The sequence below is a fragment of the Aethalodelphis obliquidens genome, unplaced genomic scaffold (assembly GCF_003676395.1).
Source record: "Aethalodelphis obliquidens isolate GAN/ISIS:26980383/991018 unplaced genomic scaffold, ASM367639v1 scaffold13, whole genome shotgun sequence".
NCBI lineage: Eukaryota > Metazoa > Chordata > Mammalia > Artiodactyla > Delphinidae > Aethalodelphis > Aethalodelphis obliquidens.
In genome coordinates, this window is record NW_020837957.1 from 21,071,378 (window position 1) to 21,091,742 (window position 20,365).

Below are 20,365 nucleotides of genomic sequence, written 5' to 3' on the forward strand. Positions count from 1 at the left end.
AACTTTCCTGATGTCACACAGCTCCAGTCCAACTTGCCTCCACTTTTTGGTTGCTTTGACAAATAAACCTGTGAAATAATCTCCAAAGTAAAAGCAACTGTTAATCCTATTTTTCTCATATAATTTTTTTTATAAAACTGGAGATATTTTTCTCTGTACTCTATTTACATGCATTTTCAGATTAAATCCAGTAGCAACCTTTACTGATATGATCAAATAAAGTCAAAAGCAGGCTAAAGAACATAGGGAAGCAATACCAAATGTATTCATAATACATTTAGTCATAATAACCTGCATCTACATAAAATGGTCCTAATTTGTTATTAACATCCAGGATAGTAGATACATATACTTAACTAATTTGAACAATACATCTTGCTGGGGAAAAAAAAAAAGAAGAGACGATGAAAAGAAAGAAGGGCTGATTAGACTGTTCCCACATGTACTGATAGATGCAGCAGGAGTGAGGGAGTGACTGAGTCTGAAGAACTGTATCAATAGTCTGAGGTCAGCAATGGGTTGGTAGAGGTCTAGGTCTCCCAGGGCGCGTAGGTGGGGAAAAACCCAGGGTGTGGCTCCTTGTGACTCTGGTTCTTGCCAATCAACACTCTGGAGCTACCTGACAGTAATTCTTCCAAGGAGCTACACCTTCTCTGCTATACATTTCAAGGCATACCAGCATACTACAAATTCATTATTAAAATTAACTGCTGCACATTAATAACTGCCAGATTGAGTGAAACTCTAAAACCACAAAAAAATTAAAAATGCATTTAACGTGAATTTTGGGTATATATTTTGGCTACAATTAAGCAAAATAATAAATGAAAATTTGGATGCTACCTAGGCATTCCAAGGTTATGTCTTACCCTTCTTGCTATAATGGGCCCCAATCTTTCCTTACAAGTAAGGAATAGGTGAATTACTTAAATTTTAAGAGATAATGTAACTAGAAAAAAAGGATCTTTTAAAAAACAGAAAATACACTTAAGATATTATTGTTTCTCCAAACTTCAACACTTGAATTATGAGAAATTATACAGGATACTATCATCTGAAAAAGATCTCCTTGATTTACTACCTACTTTTGCTGACTAAAAGCTGGTAATGAGACATAAGTAAAGGTTGGGTCCAAAACTGAAGAAACCACAGGAGTTACAGAAACTATGCTAACCCTGGCAAGGTATTAGTGAGTGTTAAGAACTGACCCAAAGTGATAGACTTTGAGAGAAAAGGTTAGTTAACTGAATAAAGATATGTCAAGCAGACCCCAAATTGGAGAGTCTAAAAAGAACATTCAGGTTCTTTTTTTAAAGAAGAAAAAAAAAGGAGATGAGCTTATCAGTTGGACTGATTTGTGAAACCACAAAATAATCCTCAAATATAGGTTAATAAAACATGTTTGGTGACTTACTGGTAATTACTACTCTTCATCAACATTGTTATTTTCAGGTTTTAGTTACTAATGTGAACTTGCTTGAGTCCAGAATTTAAATTTATATGTAAAGAACTAAGTTTAAAAACATTTTCACCATTATGTGACTTTTTTTTCTGACCTCTACATGTTATGCCCTCATCAAATGATTTCCCCAGGCTTTCTACCTCAAAAAACACCTACTAAGGGCCAATTCAAATGTGACTTCCCCTGTGATGCCTTTCTTGATTGCCATAATTGTTTTATTTTACATACTGTACCACCCTATTATAGCTGTTAATGTGTATAATAATTACTTCTCTATATGCCTGTCTCTCTCAAAAAAGGTTCCTGTGGGATGCAATGGTCTGAATGTTTGTGTTCTCTCAGAATTCTTATGTTGAAATCCTAACCTCCAATGTGATGGCATTCGGAGGTGGGTGATCTTAGGGAAGTGATTAGGTCATGAGGGTGAAGCCCTCATAAATGGGGCCCCAGTGAGCTCTCTCACCTTTTCCCACCATATGAGGATAAAGAAGTCAGCAATCCAACCATGAAAAGGGCCCTCACAGACACCAACCCTGCTGGCATCCTGATTGCCTCCAGAATTGTGAGAAATAAATTTTTTTTTGTTTATAAGCCAACCAGTCTATGGTACTTTGCTTTAGCAGCCTGAACTAAGGCAAAGGAAACAGTCAAAATCTTCTCAGCTTTTTCTCTCCAGGGACTAGAACACATAACGAACATTCAATAAATTTATGGACTAAGTGATTCTTTGGTTCCCAAAGTTAATAAAAGTTTCACTCTCTGAAAAGTAGAGCCTGCTAAAGTTACTCAACATTTAAGCTACTTAAAGGATATTTGGCACAGTGGTTAAAAGCATGAGCTCTGGAGTGAGACAGACTTGGATTCAAATCCTAGTTCTGTCATGCGTGATACTGAGATAGCTTTTGTGCCTCAATTTCCTCACCTATAAAATAGGGATAATCATAGTACCCAAAGCATCAATTATTATAAGACTAAAATGAGACAATGCTTATAAAGTGCTTTTCATGGTGCTTGGCACAGATTAAGTCCCCAGAAAATCACCTCCATCATTTCCTAGGGCATGTCTGGAAACTTACAGGGACATTTTATTGGTTGTCAGAGTGACTGGGGGTAGCAGAGCAGTGAGTGTCCTGCGCAAAATATCAACAGCGTCCCCATTGAGAATCCCTATCTACTGTTTTAATTGTTCTAATCAGCGATCTGAAGACTGTATTAGAGAGGAAAGAGCCACTTACAGTTCCTGTACTATCATCTGCTCTTTCTCTAGGTTTCTGCTTTTGGGGAGAAAGAAGAGAAATCATTTCCTTTTTCATTTGCTGAAGAACCTTCTTAAGTTCAGCATTTTCCATTAGGATTTGTTTCTGACGATATTCATAATCATTCAAGAGAATTTTATACATTTCATCTTCGTTCCTGAGAAAGAAACTGTCAGTATGAAAATGCAGTATAGAAAGGGAAGTCTGATTAAATGTGTCAGTTTCATTCGTGCCTTACCTGGCTTCAGTTTTACCCGTCCTCCAGGAGCCTCTTTTTCCATCTGCTCTCCCCACGTAATTTAAAACTTCCATAGCTACAAACATGAACACACAGAACAAAACCAATTCTTACCATACAAGTTTAAGTGTTTAAAACCCCAATGGTCTACATGCGTTAGGGACGTAAGTCAACTGGTATACAAATTAGGATTTAGGCTCAAACAGCCCAGATTTTTAAGTTCCAGTTCCATCACTCATAAGCCTGAGATCTTGGCAAGTTACTTAACTGCTAAGCCTGTTTCTTCATCAATTGGGTGGGAATAATGAAAGTATCTATCAAAGAGTTGTGAAGAGTGAAAGAAATGTTAAAGTACTTAACACAGTAAGCACTTAATAAGTGTTCATTTAATTATCATTATTAATTTTATCATCGGGGTTAGTAAACTATGGCCTGTGGGCAGCTGCCTGATTTTGTAAATAAAGTTTTATTAGAACATAGCCACACCATTTGTTCATCTCTTTTCTATAGCTACTTTTGCACTACAGTGGCAGAGTGACAAAAGACCACAGAACCCACAAACCTCAAAATATTTACTATTTGGATCACTACAGAAAGTTTGCCATGCCCTGTATCATGACCACCTGAGGATCATCCTCATCATCAAAGGAGACAAGGCTCCTGACAGTATTAATGTCTCTTCTGCCCCAGGTAGAGATGAAAGCAGTTGGCATAAGAAGGAAAAAAGATGAGAATAAGTTATTAAAATTTTAGAGCTGATAAAAATCATTACAGAACTGTCACTTCCAGTTGGGTCTGGACCAGGAAAAGAGCCAGACGACCATAATATAAGGGCTCTGCTATAGGGTTAAGTATTTAATAAACTTCTCTAACTGTTACATTTTATACTTCTAGCATTTCATCCTGCTCTTTAATTTTGCTATTCCCTTTATGAATGAACACAAGGTTAACCAATCTTAAAAACCAATGTGTCCAAGTTTAAGATTTATAATCTCAGAATACTTAGATTTCTAATCTTGTCTTAACTGCTACTTATCACACTTAAATTTTTCAATAATTTTAAAATAAAATGTTCAAAAAACTGCAACAGCGCTGCTGTACAGAATGACAGTGACACAGTGAACACTGAACTGCTTGCTGGTAACAGGCTTAGCCCACCATGTGACAGCTTGAAACATCTGCTCATCAGCTGTTGTATGCAAGTCCAAGTTCAGAATAATGTATAAAGTAGGTTAGATGACAGCCTGTAGCCCACTTGGAAACCACTCTTCAATAAATCAATGCACATATTTCCTGTTCCCTGAATCTTGGCAGGCCAGCAACACTTTATCTGTGCAGCTCTACTTTTGTGTGTGTGTAGTTCTATTTTTTTTTTATTGAATTACAGTTAATTTACAGTGTTGTGCTAGTTTCTACTGTACAGCTAAATGACTCAGTTATTACACATATATACATTCTTTATTTATATTCTTTCCCACTATGGTTTATCCCAGGAGATTGGATATAGTTCCCTTTGCCATACAGTAGGACCTTGTTGTTTATCCATTCTAAATGTAATAGTTTGCATCTATTAACCCCAAACTCCCAGTCCACCCCTCCTCCTTCCTCCCCTCCCCCATGGCAACCATAAGTCTGCTCTCTATGTCTGTGAGTCTGTTTCTGTTTTGTAGATAGGTTCATTTGTGCCATATTTTAGATTCCACATATAAGTGATATCATATGGTATTTGTATTTCTCCTTTGACTTACTTCACTTAGTATGATAATCTCTAGTTGCATTCATGTTGCTGCAAATGGCATTATTTCGTTCTTTTCTATGGCTGAATAGTGTAGTTCTACTTTTTAATCTATACTATTTACTTGGAATTATGCACAAACTTGAATGAAATAAGTTGTAAATTAAGTTTCAAAAGAATAATAGAAAAAAAGTATACTTTAACAAACAAAACTTTCCCAGTCGGCTGTACTTCAAAAATGCACAGCTAGGGCTTCCCTGGTGGCGCAGTGGTTGGGAGTCCACCTGCCGATGCAGGGGACACGGGTTCATGCCCCGGTCCAGGAAGATCCCACATGCCGCAGAGCAGCTGGGCCCGTGAGCCATGGCCGCTGAGCCTGCACGTCCGGAGCCTGTGCTCCGCAATGGGAGAGGCCCACAACAGTGAGAGGCCCGCGTACCGCAAAAAAAAAAAAAAAAAAAAAAAAAAAAATGCACAGCTAAACTAATTTAAAAGAACTCAAACTGACATGAATGATTTGGCCTGATGAACCATTTTATGAAGTTAACTCAAAAATCACACTTTTGGTACTCAGAAACTGATCCTGATTTTTAATATAATCAGTTCTTTGCTATGAAAGGTTAGAGTGTCCTCTGGATTAGCTTTTCTCTGTGGATTAATCCTACATCTGTCATGTTAACAAATATATATGCAATTCTTATATGCAACTAATGGAGTAAAGCAAAATTACTATTTTTCAACTAACCAGTTGTCTCAATTTCTAGTTTACATGGATATATACCATCTAAAATCAATTGTATAAAGCATGAAAAGGACACTTCATGAATTATTGAGCTCAATCCCTCTACATTTGTTTCTTAATGTAATACTAGCTTATTTGTTCCCTTTGCTTTATCTTAGCCAGCTGCTCCTTACCTATTTTTTTATCCTTCTTGTTCATAACAAGTTGATGTAGACGTTCCTTTAGTTTATTATATTCACGCTCTTTTCTCTTCATATCATGATTATATTGAGTAGCTCGACTTGCAATAATGTTTTGTAATTTCTGCACCTAAAAAAAGCATTTTCTATTAAGTGAGTCCCTTTAGGACTAGTAAACCCCGTTAAAATTTACAAATTCAGTAGAGAAAAGAAGCCTAGAATTCAGCTCCTCATATAATAGTTTAAGAATTCTAGGATTATTCCTCCTTCTCTGTAACCACTGGAAATCACTCTTTAAAATATCATTAAATGAAGCACATAAAGTTTTTATGTTTTAACTATGAAATTTCCAGAGCTGCTCTCTAAATTATCGTCTACACCTTTCACGCTACATACAGATTCTGATCATTTAGAAACCACAAACTCTTATGGAAGTATTAATGTGATTAAAGCTTCATTTGAAGCAAGCAGATTTCATCTGATCATTTGTAATGACTTCCTTTTACTAATGACTTGAATCACTTTATCCTTTATCAATCTGTGACAAGGCCAATTAGTCATGACACTTGGCAGCAGATAAACAGGTTCATTTTTCTCTGATCAAAAACAGTTCTCAAATTAGAGTGAGACAAACAGCAGAGAGAATCCAGTTCAGACATTTGCTGAGTACGTATTATATGCCAAGCACTACTGGTCAATGTTTATATCTACTAAGACTCCTCATGCAGCCCTGGAGAGGAAGTAAGTTCTATACCGACATTCTTTATCTCTGTTAGAGATGATCGTGTTCAACTTAATCCTCACTGAGGAAGAACTATAGTCAAAACATTTCAAGTATAATCAACAGATTAAGTCAAAATTTTCTGTGAAATAACTCAAGGAAAAGTATAAGTAACCTTGTGGTTTAGTTAAGATACTTCTTACCCACTTACTAAATATACTACTAAATAATCAAATTTGGTAAAACAAATCTGTCTAAATCATTAAAAGGTCCTTAAAGAAATACGCTCCCTTAAAAGTCTTTAATTATAGTGAGCAACATATACAACACTGAAAATGTTATGGTTTTATAGTTATCACGTGGTCAGAAGTCAAACTGCAGAGCAATAAAAACATAATGATTTCTTCTTACATAAATTGAAAGATAATTTCAAATGCATTAACTCTATAGGTCCAAATACTAAGTAATCAATAAAGCAAAAATGAGATTAGAATTATGATGTCTTCAGCCTAAAAATGAGATTTTTAATCTGAATTGCTTTTTTTAAACAGTAACTTGAGTGTCCATTTAGTCAAGTAATTGCCTGACTGGATGAACAATGTTGACATTTAAGACACTGCAAGAAGAGGCATTCCAGATATAAGTAAAGGTATAGCAGAGAATAAAAGATCTGCATTTAAAGCGCCCTTGTGTCTGACAAAAAGTTAACAGTGCTTGTGAGTCTACGACAGATGGTATAGGACACTGGGATGTCACGAGCTCTGGACTAACCTACTAGGGCAAATGGATGCGCTTGGGGGAGAGGTTGGTGGGGAGGGCTCCTGGCCTCTCAGTTAAATGTGATACGACACTATACACACAGTTCCTCCAGGCCAATGTGACACAGGGTGAACAAATGGTTCTTTCTTGTTTTAAAGTCATGACCATTATGGTCACCTCAAATTCCAAAAGAAAAAAAAAAAAATTCACTTAAACTTTATCTACAATAACTGACAACTCACCTCATCTTTCTCATTTTTCAGTAGCTGATGCAAATTCCTGTTCTTGCATTGTAACTGTCTGTCTCTTTCCTGAAGACCAATCATTTCTCTCCTGGAGGTTTCCAGCTGCTCCTAAAACATTCATATGCAATTTTGACTAAAATTAACATAGGATTCAGAGCAACTGAATCCTTAAAAGATTAGTAAAAACAAGTTACATAAACTAGGGTTTGTTACCTAAAATTGAAGTTTAGCACCACACAAAATGTTTATTTAAAACAATTACTATAAAGCTTGATACTATAGTGTTACAAAATTTACCTAAATTTGAATATCAAATTTTATTTAATTTAAATACCGATTTTTAATGTGTATACAAAAGACCTTCAAAGCGGATCCCTTGAAAGACTCTTTACCTATTCCAGTGATGTTGCCACTGAACATTTTCATAATTTCTGTTTTAATACTTTTTAACACTTCTACGGCACACTCTGAGAAAGAGCCAAAAATGATTTGGAGCTAAGTATGAAGAAGACAGGTGACCAAGCAAAGTAGAACACTTCAGGTCAAAAAGGGTGGGACTACAGCATGACGCCAGTTCTGCCTTGCAAGCGGTAAACTCAAGATTTCTCCTAGAGGGCACAGATGCTCTCAAGAATATTCTTGAAATTTGATGCAATCAAATTGATGCAATCTCTCACAATAAGACTATTTTAAGTTAAGCATCTACTTTATTAAGCAAGACTGGATAGGGTGGGAGAATCCTTATTTTATTTTCCTCAGATATAAGTACTTCCTAATCTAACTTTCTACAGTTTCAGCAAGACACTAAACAGTTCATAAAATCAGCGCCTTCGATATAGATAGTATTAGGAAGCAGCACAACTGATTTGTACAAATTACATTCAGTTTTACTTTCCAGTTTAAAAAAATCCTAAAACTTAAAAAAAAAAAAAACCCTAAAATGTGTTTGCTAAAAAAATCCAATGAAAATTTATAGTTTCAAACTACATAACAATGGCATTGAAATACAGATTGAGATGTAATTTCTACCTTAAGTTTTGCATAGCAGTTCTGCAGATGGTCCATATCGCTTCCCAGTTTCAGATTCTGTGTTTCCACATTTTCCTGAGCTAGAAGGTTCTTCCGCTGAAGTACAAGTAGCTCATTCATACAATTTAAAACAGCAACTATATTTAATTCTCTCTTTGTCTCTTTACCTTTGGATTCTTCATATAATGAAGGAAAACCGAAAGTAGTCAATTCCTAGTAGGAGAAAATGTTTTCCTAAAAGTTGGTTACCGGACAACTTAATAAATAAACAAAAGACAGAAATCTTTTCTGAGAAAGAAAACTATCCTGAGAATAGTTAAGAAAGTAGCACCTATGCCAAAGGACAAAGAATTAAGAGAACTGCGCTCTTTTAGCCTCTGCTCTACGATCGCCTGTGATCTGGAGAAGGCACTTAGGTTTCTGCATCAGTAAAATAAGGGTAAGACTCCCCGTGGAGGAGCCCCTGGGGTGATGGGGGATCCAACCTGATCCAGACAGACAAAAAAGTTTACCTCGTGTATCTAGACTAGATGGTCACCAAGGTTCTCTGCAAATCTAATATAAGTCCCGGGCCAATATGTAACATACTTGTGCTTGACAAGTTTTTCTCATACCTTTGATATGTTCTATTATATAACATGATTTATGTTATTTATTGCTTCTTACAAAAACAAAACATGTTACCTGATCAAGATATGAAATACTTTGTTCAATATTCTCTTCTGTGCAGAAGGCACTAAAAAAACTGTGCACATTTTTTGATAAAGGTATTGAAGAGCATAGCACTTGCTGTGAGTATAAACTTGATGGAGACATCTTTGTTTCTGAGGTATATTGAGAGATATATTTGCTTTCTGAAAGAATCAGTAAAAGGCATTTATGTAAATAATTTGTAAAAATGCATGCAAAGCTAACAACATAATCTCCATTACCAAAGATTTTGAATTATAGAAATATTTTTAAGTTTTTTCAAATTAGGACAAAGCTGGTTTTTGTATGAAAACTACATAATTTTTTCCAAAAAGATACAACTAATAAAGTGGTGCTCCTAGAAAAGGCATGTTAAGCTACAATATACTATCTTAATTTACAATACTTTAGATTTATAAAACTGATAGATAAAACCCACTTGTCTATGCACTCAAAGTTTATGTGATTAAAGGAATAAATCAGAGAAATGTACTGGAGTAGCCAATGAATTTATTTCAAATGCAGAAAAGTTTCCTCCTCAAGTAATCAACTAGTCAGCCAAAGCACTTAACCCCACTGATTAGGCACAATACTTAGCTCTCCGTGATAATTTTACTGAAGATGAAAATTATATATTTTACAACTATTTATGTCTCTCTCTAGTTACATCTTCAATATTTTTGGTAATTACAGTGTCATTGAAAATTAACCTTTATAATTACTGCTTTTGCTTACAACTATTCTAAACTCAGTTACCTGAAGACAGACCTGGATCTGTAACAGTCATCCAATCTCCCATAGCAATCGCCAGAGCCAGGATACCTGAGGAACCAGTTCAGCAGTGAAACATTCAGCCCAGCTGCTGTCACTCTTCTATGTAGGCATCTCCTTAGGAAACAAATCACAGAATAACAGCATCTAATTAAAAATATGAAAGCAAATATAAAGCCAATATGTAAGAATTAGTTGTATGTACTTCAAAACAGATGGATTCTGCATTATTTACTCACCTGTACTCTCATACAGAACATGGTGGAGCTTAATAATAATAATTGTGTGTGTGTGTGCAAGAATCAAGGTAAATGGCTTCTCGAGTTATACTAAGGTATTCGCATTACTTCATACACAAAGTACACGGTACATGATCTGACTCACAATATAAGGTACAGAATTGTACTAACTAATAAATATTTCCAAACTATACCCTTTAAAGTACAATTCCTACTTACGTAGATGAAAAGATGAAAAATTTCTTGGCCAGCATTCCCATTTTTTGTTGTTTTTACTAACTATACTAACAAACCTTTTAATTACAATTCCTAGTGTTGGCATAGACGTAGTGAACTGAGTACTCCCGTACACTGCTCTCCAGAAAAATTAGATCAATTTATACTACTACCAAGCAATCTGGCAATATGTATCAAAAATCTTAATAATGAAAATATATTTTGATCCAGGAATTCCTCTTTTAAAATTTTATCCTAATAAAATAACAATCTTCACAAAGATTCACCTACATATTGTTCTTTACAATACCAAAAAAAAAAAAAAAAACCCAGAAATAACATATATGTTCCACAGTAGGAGACTGGTTACATAAATAATACATTTATACACTCGAATACCGTGTAACCTTTAAACACAGCCATGTAGAATTAGGGTGGCTAACACATACACAAAAGTTAAGAAATGCATAGGAATAAAGTAGACTAAGAAACACATAATCGTTTTAGTCTATCATTGATGCCTCTACTTTTTTTTTTTTTTTCCGGTACGTGGGCCTCCCACCGCTGTGGCCTCTCCCGTTGCGGAGCAAGGCTCCGGACGCGCAGGCTCAGCGGCCATGGCTCACGCGCCCAGTCGCTCCGCGGCATGCGGGATCTTCCCGGACCGGGGCACGAACCCGTGTCCCCTGCATCGGCAGGCGGACTCTCAACCACTGCGCCGCCAGGGAAGCCCGATGCCTCTACTTTTTTACAGAGATAATGGAAGTAGTAACTATTTCTCCACCATAAAAAAAAATTCAAATGAAATTATAAACATCAACTGGAAATTGATTTCAAGGTCAGGGATAGGAAGAGGAGAGGTGAAGACTGCAGGCAAACTGGAGAACACATGTCAACACTTTGGACAGCTGCTTCCCAGCCACAATAAATTGTGGCCAAAAAAGAAAGCAATTCCCGTGCTGATACATCTTTCCATTTTTTAAGAAATGTTGAAATTCTGGATTTCTATGTGAAATCTCCCAATTTTTAAATATTAGACGCTAATTAAAAAGAGTAACTACGCAAGTTATCCAGTGGAAGGGGGAACAGCTGGAAGGGGGAGATCAGCGCACCACGTACACTTTGATCTGAGAGGTGGCTACTTAGGCACACACAACAGGACGATTCATGAAGCTGTACACTTAAGGCCTGCGCACTTGACTGAATGGCAGTTATACCTCAAACACCAGTACTGTTTAATAAGCCAAATAAAATGTGTCTTTAGGCCAGATCTGGACTGTAGATCAAGAGTTTACCACTTCTCTTCTGAATAGTTAAGACTGTGGGGAAATATTCACAATATAATGTTAGAGTGACATGAAATTTTTCATTCATTCAATAAAATTTTAATTGTGCTGCTATGTGCCAGGCACGCTTTTCTAGGCATAGGAGAAGCCCTGCTCTCAGGAAGTCCACATTCAGGTAGGGAAGAAACAGGTAAGAAGTAAGCAATAAGTTACAGTAACATCACACTCAGAGTGATGACAAAAAAGAAAATACAACACAGTAACGAGAGTATTAGGGTGGGGGGGTATCTAGATCCGTCAAGGAAGGCTGCGTAGAGATGCTGATATTTGAACTGAGAACTAAATGATACGGAATCAACTACAAGACGGTCAATGACCAGAGGAGTCCAGGTGGAGGAAACAGCATGTATAAAAACCCAAGATGGAAAGAACTTGGTACATATTAAAAATATACAAGTGGCCAGGATGCCTGAAGCACAGTAAGCAAGAATAGATGTATAAAGCTGGATTTTCTCTAAATTGCAATGAAAAGCTCTTAAAGCAGTTTAGGCAGGAAAGCAACGTGATCTCTTTTTAGGCTTTAAAAAAGATCATTACGGCCACTCTATCTACCCTGTGAGATTATGGGTGGGCAATAGTGGGCGCTGACGAAATCAGGCGACTGCAACTTCTTGTTCGGGCAAGAAGACCAGTGTTGCACTACGTCTCCAACAGTGGAAGCAGAGACACATAGATAAATTAGGGATGTGTCCTGGAGATAGAACCTTCAGGACTTGCAGATGGATTGAAACAAGGACAAAAGAGAGATGACAAATAATTCCTAGATTACATAGCAACATAAAATATATACTCGTGCAAATGATTGTATGTGTCATATAATACATTATGATGTCACACACACATACACACAGAAGGTTATCTAGTTTGGCACTGATCTTTTGCTATTTTGCTACTCATGTGCCTTGAGAAGAGCACCTTGAACTCTGTGGCACTTCCCAGTGACCTTAAATGGGTACCTTCAGCAACAGGAAGAGCAGGATGAAGGTTGAATCTGCATCCAGAAAGACAAATGATCTTACTTTTGGTTTTCAGAGATATTAGCTATAAGCAAAACAGGACCCAAGGGACAATAAATCCAACTATTCTAACCTGGCTCTGCTTTGGGTAAGTTACTTAACCTCTCCAAGCCCTCGCTTCCTCACTGGTAAATTGCCATTATCCCCTAAAGATTAAGCGAGATAATGCACATAAAGTATTTAGCACACTGCCTGGCATATGGGACACACGTAATTAATATCAGTTGTTATCATCATCACTTAGACACAGATCTGACGGTTTGGTATAAATGACAGGATTCTAAAACCTGTAACAAAATGCATTGTTGCTCTTAATAAGGATTGAACATAAATCCTTAGAAGACCTGAGAACAGACATCACTAGAAAATACAACAGTGTGCCTAAGTGCCTTTTCTCCTCATACAGAAAGATTATTAAACACAGTATGTGTCTACGACATATCCATACTTTAAAACTGTAATTTAAGTCAGTTACTCTCAGTCTGTGAATTTAGTTCTCCAGCGTCTCCAGGTTTCACCAGTAAGTTGTTCCCTGTCCTGTAAAAAACAAAAACAAAAAAACCTTGCAAAATATTCAGGTCTAGTTAAATGCTCAAAGTGAAAACCAAAACTCCATTCCGAAGTGCTATGAAACAAAACTTAGGAAGAGTATATAATTTCACACCATTTAAAAAGTTTCTATGTATCCTCCTCTGTTCAATGAGGCACCAAATTACACACAATGAGGCTTGTGATAAAAGTCACCCAACCAGTCTTTCTAAGAACAGAGACTTAAGACTCATCAATATGCATCCCCAAACCAAGAGACTCATTTAAGCAAAGTATTCTATTCTAGCTCAATTATAGCTAAAATTTCATTGATGAAGGTTACAAACTATTATATTAAAATAAGTCAGTATTAATTTCAAAAGCAAAATAGGAAAGATAACAGAAGTATCTCTGCTTTGCATAAATCTAATACCATCACAAGTCCCTTTCAACTTGAAAGCTTTAAAAGCAGCCATGGAGGACTCCATTAAAGCTTGGTGCTGGAACACGGAATTAAGTTCCATATTTTATATAAAAATTATTATTATTACATATTAATCAGGTCATAGCAAACCATTATATAATGGACATGATTATCCACAACAAGTCATGTAAAAAACAAGGTTGGTTATGCTAGCACTGTTACTATAGGTTCATCACAGAAGAAGAAAGGAAAACAGTTAACAGTTAATTGTGCTTTGGTTCAAGTAATCTGTAACCCCCAATTCTCTCTATATACCATTAATTAGAGTAGCTGCCCAAATTCCCAAAACAATGAGTGAACTTTATGAGCGAAACCTGAAGATTAAAGCATTTAAACAACTTGTAAAAGTCATTTCATTCATCCAAGATTGAAGGGGAACAATCTTGAAATAAATTAAAGAAAAAAATCTATAAAGTAATCCATAAGTAAGAATTTTATCTCCTATTCGACATATCAGAAAGACACAGTTTTGTTCCCTCCTGGTGGAAAACATGTATATAAGCATATAATAAACTTCCCTGTTCCAAGTATTTCTCTCAAGTACATTCCAGTAAATCTTCATAACAGAAAATCGTACTAATTTCAGTAAAATTGCAATTACTTCAGTAAAAATGTTATCTCACTATTTCTGAAGAACTACTTTGGCATGCCTCTATGTTGCTACAGGCCCCAAGTACAACGTCACATACTTGAGTGTAAAATAAGCAAGGGTACTCTCGTCTTTTCTGAGTAAAATGATTATGCTGAACTTAAGAATTACCGAGTAGCATTTTCTAGGTTAGGATCCTGACAGAAAATTGGGAAGCAGTGTGACATTTAAACATAATTATATTGTTTCTGAAAGAAAATGAAGATTTTAGTAAGTTTCAAAAAAAAAAATCTATCACTCTTCATGTCAAAGTATTTTCTTTCATATGTATTTATCTATATTACAGACAGTAAACTTGAGCTCAGGGAAGTCAACAGGATTGCCTGAGGTCACACTTCTAATTGGTTGTGAAGCCTGGACACAAATCGCAGTCTTCAAAACTGTGCTTCTTTTCTCTCTACCATTCAACCTTTCAACACCGTACACACAATCAATTAATCTAGCTATGTTAAAAGTAGAATATAATAAAAGATTTCCATCAAGGTTCTTTAAAAGACTGAGCTCCTATAATTCGTTCTAAATGATTTCACTAAGAACACACAATTCTTAAAGGACCTTACCTACTACTTAAATTGAGGTACACTTTTAAACTTCTCTGCTATGCCACAAACAATAGCTTTTTTCTCATTTATGATTACTTTGCTTTAAAAAGGCATAAAAACAACTCCCAGAAATGAGATCACTTCCACAGAAAGTTTAATGAGGGTGGAATTAACTCATTTTACCATTTATTCCTAGAATAAATATTAAGACAACATCAAAACTAAGCTTACGGATCTTTAGCAAGAACATTTGTGATTCAGGTTAATTATACATGTTTTTTTTCCAACAGAAAAGTTCCTTGCCTGGTTCTTCTTCTTCCTTCTACCCCAAAGATTCAGGGTTGCTCAATATATATTAACTGCTTATAGAATTTTGGGGCAGGCAGCCTTTAGGATGGCCCCCAGTTATTCCTGCACACACCTTTAGGTTATTCTGCTCCTTGAGTGTGGGCTGCATTTCGTGACTAGCTTCTAACAAACAGAATAAAGCAGAAGGGACTGGATTTCACTTCCACATTAGGTTATAAAAAGGGCATGCCTTCCATTTGGGGTCATTTCTCACTCGCTGTATCTTAGATCCCTCTTTCCAGGGAAAGTAAGCTGTCACAGCTGTCATGTTGTGAGCAGCCCCATGAAAGGCTGATGTGGCAAGGAACCAATGTCTCCAGCCAGCAGCCAGTGAGGACCTGAGGCCGGCCAGGAGCGAGGTGAGTGAGTCTGGAAGTAGATCCTCCCCAGTCAAGCCTTGAGATGCCTGCAGTCTTGGTCAACACCTACAGGCAGTCTAGTGAGAGACCCTGAGCCACAAGCACCCAGCTAAGTGGCACCCAGATTCCCAATGGACAAAAATTGGGAGATAAAGGCCAGTTGTTTTAAGCTGCTAAACTCTGGGGTAATTTGTTATGCAGCAATAGATAACATAAGTTTTTATATATATTTACATATATATATATTACATTTCTGAGTCCCTTCCATAATTACATGTTTCTTGCTGAAACATAACTAAATGATACCATGCACTACAAAAGCAACCCATCAGGTATATGACAATGATATCATACAGTATTACAACAACTCCCTCCATATTATTATAGCTGGATGTCTCCCAAACTAGTTTATGAACTTCTACAGGGTGGGGAATGTATTCATCTTTGTATTCAACAGTTCCTGAAACATAGCAAGTGCTCAGCAGATGTTTATAAAATGAACTGAGTCCCACATACGGCACACTCACTCCAGCCTGTGTGCTCCACAGGTGCTTTCTTCTTTCACCTGCCCCTAAACTAACGCTTCTTCAAAGCACAGCTCACCCACCATCATCCCCTCCACACAGGCCATTAAACCCTATTCTCTAGGTCCTCCTTAGTTTATTTCATCTTTCCTAGTTAGACTCTTTAGTCACATTCTCCATTTCTATACCCGCCACGCATCTTAATAGAATAATCAACAAATAGCCAAGTAAATAACTGATGATAAATTAGCATATTCATTCCAGCAAGCAAAAGTGGATAAATGAAACAGCAATGGAAGAGATGCACAAGATGTGAGTCCTTTAGAGAAAAGTACTACTCTTCATCATCCCCCAAATCTCTCCTAACACTTCTACCCACGGAAAGAGAGCTTGGCAGAAACGTAAGTGATGTCTTGATTACAAAATTTCCCTCATACAGTACACTATTTTAAGTGTTCTTTTCAAGTTCACTTGAAGTTCAAACTTGAGAAGGTACAACTGCCTATCTAATCAGAATTCTAAAACAAACTTCAATCAAGTATCAGAAAATAATAGTTTTTTCATTATACAGGAAGGTAGTAACATGATACCATATGGACTTCTAAATATTACACAGGATTTTTCACAAATAACCAACTAAAGTCTTTGCTAAACTCTCACAAAGTTAGAGTTACCCAACTGTTGGGTTAAGAAAATAAAATTGTTAAAACTTGGTCTTTAAACATTAGTCCTTACAAATTCAGTCATGAAACTTAAGAATTTAGTTCTCTGCATACTTTAATAGATGTTATTATTCTCAAAAACCAAATACATTATGATTACTTAAAAAATTACCACCTTCTACTATAATTTTGTTCCGAAGGAGACTATAGCTTTCAATTCCATTACAAATACCTCTGCCATCTAATACAAAACCATTCGACTATGCATATCAGGACAGATAAATACTAAATTCAACCTCTTAGAACCTACTTTTTACAAATTTAAAATCCAAATGATTTCATCTGAGTGGCATAATAGTACAGATTTTTTTCCACAGAAATAAATTCTTCTTCATAAATTAAATTTTAATCTATATCTGAATGGCTGAAACTGAAAATCTGGTATCCCTTTAATCATCTGCCCCCTTGCTGAGTTTGTGGCTCTGAGGAGGATTTACAGTTTGGGGAGCACAGTGCAAACCATGTGAGCCTCACAGGCCTGGGTCGGACAGGTTGTATCCTGACCGAGCTGGTCATATCCTCTCCGAGCTGGTTTCCTCACCTGGAAAACAGGGTGATACTATCTACTCTGTAGGGTGGTTATAGGTATTTAATGGGGTAAGGGGTGAAAAACTAAGTACAGAATACCTAGGGGGCTGATCTAACAAACACGTGCCAGGTGCTGTTCTAAATGCTTTACATACTTCATGAAGGCAACCTTCACAACAACCCTACATGTTATCACATCATTTCCTTTTCAGAGATAAGGTAACTGAGGCACAGAAAGGTTAGATAATTTGCCCAAGGTCACGCAGCTGGCAAGTGGCAGAGCCAGGGGATAGTCCCCATCCCACACTCCAGAGTCCATTCTCTTAACTATCATGTGTTGCTGCTTCATGGATGAGAGGCCCAGGAACAGTATCTCCTACCACCACTCATGAGATCGTATCTCCCAGTTGGGCAAAGACTGCACAAAATAGTGTGAAGACGCAAATTGCGGCAAAATATTTCATGCGTTTCCCTTTGGGCTGAGGGATACAATCTCAGTGAAGCAGACCTGCACATATAGCATGAAAAAAAATGTTATGAAAAACAAGAATAGTTTGATCACCACCTTTTGCTAAATCAAACTGTCTAAATATATTTAGGAGAAAGGTGTGGAAAGGTTACAAACTGTTCCCAAGGACATTACTGGGGAATGGGATGTTCGGGCGTAGTGAGAGGCTGGCCAGCGTTTTCACTTCTTCTACAGCACACCTTTACACCGCTGGAATGTTCTAGGGCACTTATTATTTTGTAAAACTTTTAGAGGCAGTGGATTCAGGCACAGTTACTAAGACAATGTGTTTGGATGCACTGCCACCTCCATCCCAGACAGTAGCACCCCTGCCCTCTAAAAGTGGAAATATCAGTGTAGACAAATAATAAACGCGCCCCCCATCGATCAATCACACTTCCAGCACCTAGCCCGCCCCCGCCCTGTGTTCACACATACGAGTGGGCAAGGGTGCTGCAGCCTTCACACTGACCCTGGCCATGTCAGAGCATGTCTGTGGGGAGTCAGCCCATCAGGAAGGCTTCCCCCCAGCTGATGCAAAGAGTGAAGATACAAGAGTACTGGCTGGCCTGGCAAAGGCGGACTCTGCCTCCAGCTCAGTTACAACCTAAACACAGTGGGAAGAAAGAAGAGGGAGGCTGACTTTGATTTATAACTATTAACATTCTTTTCAAAAAAGAATGCTCTCAATCTAGCAACTTCTGTGACTCAAGCAGCTACTAAAGTGTGTTTCTCTGCTTCAGGAGCGCAGCTGGTGAAGTGTGACATTATGTTCTTAGAGCCTACGCCACACCAGCCGGCATTTCATTACACAATGACTTCTTCCTGCTCGTGTTTTCATCTGTTTTGGTCTTGGGTCTCCAATTAAACTCATTTTTTCAGGGCACTGCCACCTCAGGGAAGCTGCACGAGGCTCTGAAAGAGCCCCAGACAAGAGCCAGGGACCACGGTTCCCACAGCCACTTCCATCGTACACTGAGCAACCTTGAGCAGGCCATGATTTCTTTGGTTTTCAGTTTCCACAACTGTAAAATCAGGAGGTCGAGCTACATGATCTTTAAAGAATCTTCAGTTCTATTAATTACGATTTTTACATTTCTCATGGGACCTAATATGAGAATTGAATACAGCTATTTATATTAAAATTCTCTTCACATTTTTATAGCAGAATGTACACACACTGTCTTCACAACCACGTTTATCAAATGAGATTCTACCTAATTTTAAGAATAATTAAGCATAAACGATTTACTTGAAACAAGTAAATTTAAAGCATTTTACATGTATTCACTGATTCAATATCACAATAACTCAATCATTTCGCCCCACTACAGATGAGGAAACTGAGGTCCAGAGAGCTCTCTTGCCCAAGGTCACATAGCTAGAATATGACAAAGTCAAGAATCAAACCACAGGAGTCCAGCACATTTAACTACACATCCTACTATCTTTATTGTAGGAGAGGAAGGAATACACAATACGTGAGCTGCTTTTTCAAACCCAATACACACACAGGTTCTTGCCTCTCTACCACCTCGCCTTGAGACTAAAGTATAATTCAATAGTATTATTCCAATTGAGTAACTGGAATGTGAACTGTATAAAAGCAGACAAAAGATTAAATGTTACAGAAATTCAAAAAATTTTTTGAAAAATCTAGTCAATATATAGAGTCCAAATTGCCAGGCTTTCCCCAAACTGCCATCCCTTCTCTTTGTGCTTCCAGAACACTTTGCATTAACTCTGTAGTACAGATCTAACTGTAATGAAACTTCTCTCCCACCACCTAAGCTGCATTCCTGGTCAGCAAGTCTGTCAGCATATTGTCTGTACCCTGCTTTGGTGTGAGGTATCATAAGTGACTCACTGTCAGTATGGAATCCAATAACGTTTGCTGAATGAATGTCAACTAAGTTCAATGATGTATTAGTGTGAGGTATTCTACTGTAATATTATGACAGACAAGAATCAACACTTTAGCCATGCTGTGACTTAGAAAGGCTTTCAAATGAGTCTGGAGTGATGCCAGCTTAGAGAAGCAGGAAGGCAATTAGATGTATCAATCAAGAGCATGATAATTTAGAGACGGTGTACCAGCTTCAAATTCTTCCAGGGCAGAGGTAGGAACTGCAGCAATCATTCTTAAAAGAGGATTAAGAAAAAAAAAAAAAAAAAAGCACATCAAGCTAACTTTGTAAAGTTGAAAGTCAGCTAAGAAGTCCAAATAAAATTTAAAAAACAATTGTCATTTATTGGTATTTCATTCTCAAAATTAGGTAAAAGGTAATGACATTTACTAAAGGCAATGGAAATAACAAAGAAACTAAACATAATTCATGAATCTGTTCTGTGATAATGTAATCATGTATCTGTAACAGTTTTTTCAATGATTTAGCCCAAATTCAATCACTGGTTATAGGCCTCAACAATAGCACCTGAGTACTTGTTAAAAATGCAAATTTTCAAGTCCCATGAAATCTCACACACACACACACACACACACACACACACACACACACACACACACAC

At 37.0% G+C, this 20,365-nt stretch overlaps 1 protein-coding gene across 18 annotated transcripts in view; it reads right to left on the bottom strand.

Moving 5' to 3' along the window:
• The window catches only part of SSX2IP (SSX family member 2 interacting protein), a 42,913-nt gene that overhangs the window by 15,296 nt on the left and 7,252 nt on the right, over positions 1–20,365 (bottom strand). For 8 of the 18 annotated variants that reach the window (XM_027114189.1, XM_027114190.1, XM_027114183.1 and 5 more), the window contains exons 2-8: positions 9,813–9,944; positions 9,051–9,220; positions 8,367–8,579; positions 7,335–7,445; positions 5,607–5,742; positions 2,957–3,032; positions 2,698–2,887 (exon numbers count right to left, since the gene is read on the bottom strand). In XM_027114189.1, the coding sequence (XP_026969990.1) occupies positions 2,698–2,887; positions 2,957–3,032; positions 5,607–5,742; positions 7,335–7,445; positions 8,367–8,579; positions 9,051–9,220; positions 9,813–9,855 (939 nt within the window). In that variant the 5' untranslated portion in view covers positions 9,856–9,944. Of the gene's footprint in view, positions 1–2,697; positions 2,888–2,956; positions 3,033–5,606; positions 5,743–7,334; positions 7,446–8,366; positions 8,580–9,050; positions 9,221–9,812; positions 9,945–13,092; positions 13,182–20,365 lie in introns of those variants that run through there. The other 10 variants (XM_027114194.1, XM_027114193.1, XM_027114191.1 and 7 more) reach the window with 6 other exon arrangements.